This window comes from Notothenia coriiceps, unplaced genomic scaffold (assembly GCF_000735185.1).
Source record: "Notothenia coriiceps isolate Sejong01 unplaced genomic scaffold, NC01 NC01_scaffold00009652, whole genome shotgun sequence".
Classification (NCBI taxonomy): Eukaryota; Metazoa; Chordata; class Actinopteri; order Perciformes; family Nototheniidae; genus Notothenia; species Notothenia coriiceps.
The window spans coordinates 14,225-21,661 of record NW_011342353.1 but is presented as its reverse complement, the minus strand read 5'-3'; the positions used below and the strand labels follow the sequence as shown (position 1 = coordinate 21,661).

Here is a 7,437-nt window from a genome sequence, read left to right as displayed (position 1 = left end):
GTGTGCCTTGGCAGTCTCGAAAATCCATGTGAAAAAAATTGCTTCTCACTGTTCTCAGGTCAAATATTTATATGCGATTAAAAATGCGATTAATTGCGATTAATTAATTACAAAGCCTGTAATTAATTAGATTAATTTTTTTAATCGCGTCCCGGCCCTAATATTTTTACATATTTAGGACTGGTCTAAGGTTTTATACTCCTCTTTTTTCTCCAGCAGCAGGCTGAGTGTAGTTGGGATGGTTCCCAGTCTGCCTCCTCTAACAACATAATCTCATCTGACTGTCCACACACACTCTCTGGAAGCTTCTCACTGAATCCTTCACACACACACGTCTGGCTTTTAAACACCGCCTCTGCTTTCTGTTCATTCGTATAGAAATCAAACTGCAGAGGCATCGTCCCTCAGCGTCAACATGTTAATACGGTGACGGTCACAGAGGAGATGTTAATGCTTCCATACATCATGTCTGTAAACACGGCAGACGCTCTGTTTACTTCCAGGAGCCAGATTTAGTTTGTGAACCGACCCAACTCTCACCTCTGCTCCCAGCATGCATGGGAGAGAGGCGTAGAACGAAAAAGAGAGATTTAATCTGAAGGAAAACTGAGGAGAAAAAGACAAAGAAGAGAATCTGTTTTTCCTCTGTTTTTCTTAGGTTGAGTAACAACAGTTAAAAATGTCCCTCTTCAAGTTTTGTTCAACCATAAAATGGAATATGAAACTTATGACAAACCATAAAAAAGTACCTACATGTTTATGTTGTATACAATATTTGCCACCATACATTAACTGGTTGTTGTTGAACATCAGTCACTAAAAAGAGAGAAACAGTCGTTCACTATCAGTTGTTGTGATAGCAGTTGCCGTGGCGACAATAGAAGTGTTGGGGTATCAGCTGATCTGACAGCTGATTGGGTCAGAGCGGTTGATGATGTCATCACTATGTGAGGAGAGATCGCGGCGACAGGAAGCTGCGGGGGGGACGTCCCGGGTGGATGGGTGTGTGTGTGTCAGTCTGTAAGTGTGTGTGTGTGTGTGTGTGTGTGTGTGTGTGTGTGTGTGTGTGTGTGTGTGTGTGTGTGTGTGTGTGTGTGTGTGTGTGTGTGTGAACATGAAAATCAGTTTATCGTCACAAGGGGCCTAACAACACACATATAGGCAAAAGACCCCACAACCTATGCTACACAGGAACACCACACACACACTTTTTGTTGCTGTTTTTCCCTTTTCATACAGTAGTGTGTGTGAGTGAGTACGTAGCAGGTTTAGTGTGTGTGTGTGTGTGTGTGTGTGTGTGTGTGTGTGTGTGTGTGTGTGTGTGTGTGTGTGTGTGTGTGTGTGTGTGTGTGTGTGTGTGTGTGTGTGTGTGTGAGAAACTCTCTGATCTGCATCCAAAACAAACAGGCCTGAGGGGAGAGAGGAGACACGCTGCACTGACCGCACCGCCCGATACACACACACACACACACACACACACACACAGTGATGTTGCGATCTGGAGGTCCTCCATGTTTTCAGCTCTAAAGTTCTGCAGGTTTAGTTGTGTGTGTGTGTGTGTGTGTGTGTGTGTGTGTGTGTGTGTGACTGTGACTGAGACTGAGTTCTGTCATGATTTCCATTTAAAGGGACATTCCACAGATTTTCCACATGAAAAAATCAGTTTATCGTCACAAGGGGCCTAACAACACACATATAGGCAAAAGACCCCACAACCTATGCTACACAGGAACAACACACACACACTTTTTGTTGCTGTTTTTCCCCTTTTCATACAGTACATGTTGTGAGTGATTTTGCAGTTATTTGGACTATAATTCGTGTCATTTTGTGTCTCTGCGGTTGTTGATGTTTATTTCTCATCGTGGTCGTTAGTCTCTCTGCATTTGTTTAGCAACTATAGTTGTTGTATTAGGCATTTTGTTTGTCTCTTTATGTCTGTTTTTAGTCATTTAGAGTTTCTTGTTGTTGTTTTTCTGTTTGCATAGTCAGTGATAAACTGTGTTCCTCTTTGTGGGTACATCGAACCTTTCTGTAGTGTATTTGGTCTATTTGTAGATTTGTGTCTCTATTTGCTTGTTTTTCTACTTTAAATATAAAATATGAGTCTCTGTTGTTGCATGTCTTTGTGGTTGTCTCGGCCCAGTTGTAGTATTTTAGTTTCTGTGTCATTACTTTGAGTGTGTGTGTCTCTTTGAGTGACATGTTGTGTCTGAAGCTCGGGGCCAGTAATCCATCCTCACTTCTTCTGTGGCTTTGGGCGAAGTTTGTCAAGTTTGAGACAATAACGCTGACGACGAGGACCCCGGGGTCATCTCAGTTTGAATCGTAAACAAAGAGGCTAACGTTCCTCTGGAAGTTCAAGACCGTTTTACCGAGACAAACACAATTAGATGTAATAGTTAAATGAAAACAAACAACAACTTTATAAAGAGTGTGGATCCTTGACTATAGTGAAAAAGCCAGTTGTAATGTGGCTTATTTTACAGATTCTAGACCGTTTCAGATTTGTATTTTGTTTAAGGTTGAATTATTTTGCTGACACCAATAGTGTTTTTGCTCCTCCTACATATATTGTTTTCTCTGCAGATTTCCACAAATTGAAAGCTCTTTCTGTCTTGTTCAGACATGTTTGTTATAAAACATTTCTCCTCTATTTTTTACAAGTAATAAGACGGTATTCTGTTCACAATCCGGACTAGTTTTAGGTGGTGTCTTATCTAATTTGTAGCTGGTTTTAGGTGTTATCCTTGTCAGAATTGTAGCTGGTTTTAAAAGGCATATTCAACACATTCTACACAGTTTCAAAGTTGTATTTCTGTCTAAATTTGGACTGGTTTGAGGCGGTATTTTGATCAGAATTTGGACGGGTTTAATGTGGGTATTTTTGGGAGATTCTGGACTGGTTTGAGGTAATAATCGTTGCTAACTCTTCCGCTGCCACTGACTGCGTTTGTGTTCCTCCAGCTGGAAAACAGTAAAGAAAAATATAAAATCAATGTTTTCTACTCGGCAGATTTCCACAAACTGAAAGCTCTTTCTGTCTTTTTCCTGCGTTTTCATTATAAAAGAACACTTCCTGCTCTTCCTCCTCCTCCTCCTCTTCCTTTTTCCCATTAGCACAAAGTGAATTAGCGGAGATGAGTCAGCCAATCAGCTGTGGCATTCAGAGGGAACGGAGCCATTATTGGCTAATGAGACGACGGGGAATTGAAGCTTTTATTCTAATAACAGTAATGTCTGTTTGTAACCGAGCCGCCTGCACCTGCTTCTCTCTTCTTCCAAACCACATTTTCTGCTTTTTCTTTTCTCCTCTCCATCCGGCAGCGACCGGGGAATGATGCTCGCAGCCAGAGAGGGAAATTAATCTGTTGATTTAGATTCATATAGATGATTATTAGTAGCAGACGCCTGCACCTGTTTCCCTCTCTGGCTCGGAGAGGAACCAAAGCTCGCTGAAGTGAGGCGGTGTTCAGTTAGCTGCTTTCCCCCAAAGACGTGATCATCGGTTGTTTTTAATTTCATTGTGAGGTCGCACCTGTGCCTCTCACCTGTGGAGAGAACAGTTTACAGCTTTGTACAACCACCTGCAAAAAACAGATTGTGAGGTGGAGAAATGATTTGGTTTCGGGCTCAAAGTTTGATTTCTTCACTACGAAAATCAAGGAAACTTAAATGCATAATCAACTGAAGATGTTTTCAGTTCCTCTGGAGAAAATCTGTATCTGGGTTCCCCATTTGACCCTCATTAAGTTCCTGTTCTTATCCATCACTTGGAAAATACATCAGATATTTGTATAGTATCCTGTTGCTAGACCATCTATCTGCAGGAAAAAGGTGACTCGACACATTTTTCATTTGTTTTGAACTTCTTTAATTAGCTTCCTTCTGCAGTGTATTTATGTCTCTTACATTTAAAGAGCTTCTTTTAGGTTTTTTGAATCCAGCTTTTAATATGTTGATGTATTTAATGACATCACTTCGAATAAAATCATTGAACTGAATAACGACATTTAACCGAGTAAGATAAGAGATAAGAGATACTTTATTGATTCCAAATTGGGAAAGGTTTGCGTTGCAGCAGCAAAAAAAACACAAAAGAAAACAGGGTATTGCACAAATAGTAAATGCAGTAGTAAATTAATCAGTATGATTTAAAGGTCCCGTGTCATGGCCATTTCTACTGATCATAATTCCATTGTTGAGGTCTACTAGAATAGATTTACATTGTTCAATGTTCCAAACTCACATTGGTTTCTCATACAGCATCTCTGTATAGTATGTGCATTCACTCTCTGTCCTACACGGCTTGTTGGAGCTCCGCCCCCTCCCTGTGAGCCCAGTGTGCTCTGATTGGTCGGCTCGCTGCTGCGAGGAGCGGACAGGTTTCCGGGTCGGCGATACAGCGAGAACAAGCGAAACGCATCCTGAGCACACACACACTCACAGCCGAAGTAAAAACAATAAGTGTGGCTTGATATTGAGTCAGAAAAAGGTTTGTAACGCTGGTAGAATGGGTCTGCAGAGAGCATTTCTCCACCATCCCAACTCGTCTATTACCAGCGTTCAGGGAGCTCTATTCAAGTCAATGGGACTCCCTGTTAGTTAGCCAAGGGGTCCTGGTGTGTGAGGGGCTCCGCGGATTGGTCCATTTGGGCCAACCCGGTCATTTGTTGTTGATTTGGGTGTTTCACACGTCACAGAACCCAGGAACAAACAATGAAAAAGAGAAATGTCCAACGAGGCGTTCTGGGGCAGCATAGACAGGTCTTCTCTGTGTTAGAGTTTTACTCGCTACAGGGTTTACTTTGAGGGTTTTTGACCCGTTTACATGCAGAAAAACCTTCATAACACACAAGGGGACGGGTAATAACCGGAAAAGCATGACATGGGACTTAAGTTTTGTTTTGTTTTGTCATAATGGTACTTTACTTGAGTATTTCTATTATATGCTTCATTAAACTTTCACTCCACTACATAAATACACATTAGCCTTTTTATATGATATTTATAAGTATCCAAAATTGCCTCAAATTGAAAAAATTGAAATTGCCTCAAATTGACACATTTAAATTCTCTTACATGTATTTGTAAGCAATGAACAAGATAATATAATATCCCTAAAAATATAATACTTTGAAAAGACCCAACTGTGCATAATCGGTAGCTTCTGTAATACTTTAAGTATATTTGGTCGATCATAATTCTGCACTTCAATGATATTTAGAAAACTACCGGTGTTCCAAAGTCTACCCTCAACCTCCAGGCTTGACCGTCACGTCCGGTAAAGGTAGGAAGAGAGTGAGGAGTTCTCGGACCAGCGAGACACACCCAACCCACAACAGCTGGAAACCCCTCTTATACCAAACAGGCGGGTCCGAGCAACCTCCATACCCCTAACAGTCGCCCAACCGTCTCTGAAAGAAGAGGTATGAAGAGGACATAACCAACCGGAGGTTACGACCTCTTCGGACCAACAAAGCGCTCACACCACTCCTACCGGCCGGGCGGGGGGTGGTATTAAGTGTACCCGGAGGTGGGTTTTAGTAAAAAGAGCAAGGCCACGTCGTTAAGTCGTCGCGAGAGCACCACGAAGAGCAGTGAGCACGGGACACAGTTTTTACAGCGACATCCTGTCCTTAGACCGCACGATTAGACGACTTTGTACACACTTACAAGGCAGCGGTGCTACAACTCCGCCAAGATCACCGTCGTCACCCCGGGAACCGCCCACTACGTCAGTGACCGTCCGGAGGACCGCCGGCATGTTCTGGCCCTCGTCACCGACGGGACCGAAACCCGTAACTTATCCGCTAAACAGTAAAAAGTACCCGCGTGCGGTGTATGCACGAGACTACGAAGTAAGGTGGCGCCTACGTACAAGGGAAGGGGGTTTACGACCGTGGTAAACTTTCCGATCTTGAAGGGTGCGGGATGCGTAGGGGCAAGCGTTGCCCATATCTAAATCCGGTTCTCGTAACAATGGTTGTTTCTTATTCCACGTCGGTCGACATCGGTCACGGCTAGAAAGGTCCACAGAGGGGGAGGAGGGTTGTTCTTCTCAATTTAGACTTAGTATAGAGAGGTAGACAGAGGGAACTTCAAGTGTACCACCCTTTTATTTGTCTAAAAAAAGGCAAGAAGTTAGGTAATGAAAACACCACATTGTTTAGTCCCAAACAACAAAGGTAAGTTTTACTCACGAAGGTAAGTTTTACTCTCGGATTGAGATAACCACAAATAAAGAAAATCGGGCCGTTTCCGGTTGAAGATTGGACATTGTGGGTCCCTTCGAACCGAACTCGGTCGCCCTCACGACCAGTGACACAATAGTGTCAGCTAACGTACAAAGTGGTTAAACATTAAGTGTCGGTTGTGACTAGTTGTCAAGACTACCCGAGGGCACCTACAGTGTACCCAAGTCGACCGGACCGTCTTTGTACATAATTTGTGGCCGAATACGACCACCTCTACCTACCTCTGCGTATTATGTGTGTTTATCAGTAAGTTTTACAAGTAATCAGTGTAGTTTATCTGTCCAATCTCAACTTATTTGTTCTCAATACGATATACATAGTATTAAATTAAGCCCAGTCGCAAAAGTGAAAAAACGTGGGTTTTTGAAATACCAACGGTTAAATTGTTAAACTCCACTAAACCGGCTCTCTACGACCTTTATGCCGAACCGAACTTTAAGTACAAAGGAAACTGGCCGTCCATGTGGTGTCGTTTCAAAACTAACTGAATGAGTAACTTCATAGCAACCAATGTCTGTATCTTGACCTGAAGGAATCGAAATCTCGAGCAACTTGATAAGTGACGGTCACGAGGGATAAAAAACTCAGTAGTGAGTGAAAGGGAACTTACGAAGCTAGAACGACTGGGGTCCACCACTAAGGCGAGGTGCAGGGGACGGGTCCCACATGTAGAAGGTAGGTCTACGCGACACTCTACACCCTGAAACTCTGTAGATACGCAATCAACCGGAAGGGACGTGTAAACTCATTCGTCCAAACGAGACAAAATACGACATAGAATCAATAGTGAATTCAGGACGAAAGTCCACTAGGGACATGAGGAACTCTTCCCGGACATGTGCCGAAGACAGAGCTGGAAAAACGTCACCTTCCAAACACTAAAGAAGAGGAGAAAAAAAGGAGAAAACAACATTGTGAGAAGAAAGTTATACTTTGTTGCGGGTGCACAAAACTAGCAATTGTGTCCTCGTTCTTGACGGTGCAGTACTGCCACTGTCACCATGAACAAGGAGTGCATGGGGGAGAGGGATGTTGCGGGTCTGACAACCACTGCACAAGGAGGGGATACAATCAATGGGTGGTTCGTGGGGCATGCTGCTGTCAGGTAAGTGGCTGAGAGCTAAATGAAAGTCATGTACCGTGATATTTATGAAACCGAATTTTATGAGAAGATAATGAT

General features: G+C 42.9%; 1 protein-coding gene across 1 annotated transcript in view; it reads left to right on the top strand.

Annotated features, from left to right (window-relative positions):
• The window catches only part of LOC104945446 (plexin A3-like), a 42,962-nt gene that overhangs the window by 27,421 nt on the left and 8,104 nt on the right, over positions 1 to 7,437 (top strand). The window contains exons 4-5 of the mRNA XM_010771117.1: positions 5,657 to 5,820; positions 7,243 to 7,362. Coding sequence (XP_010769419.1) covers positions 5,657 to 5,820; positions 7,243 to 7,362 — 284 coding nt within the window. The remainder of the gene's footprint in view (positions 1 to 5,656; positions 5,821 to 7,242; positions 7,363 to 7,437) is intronic.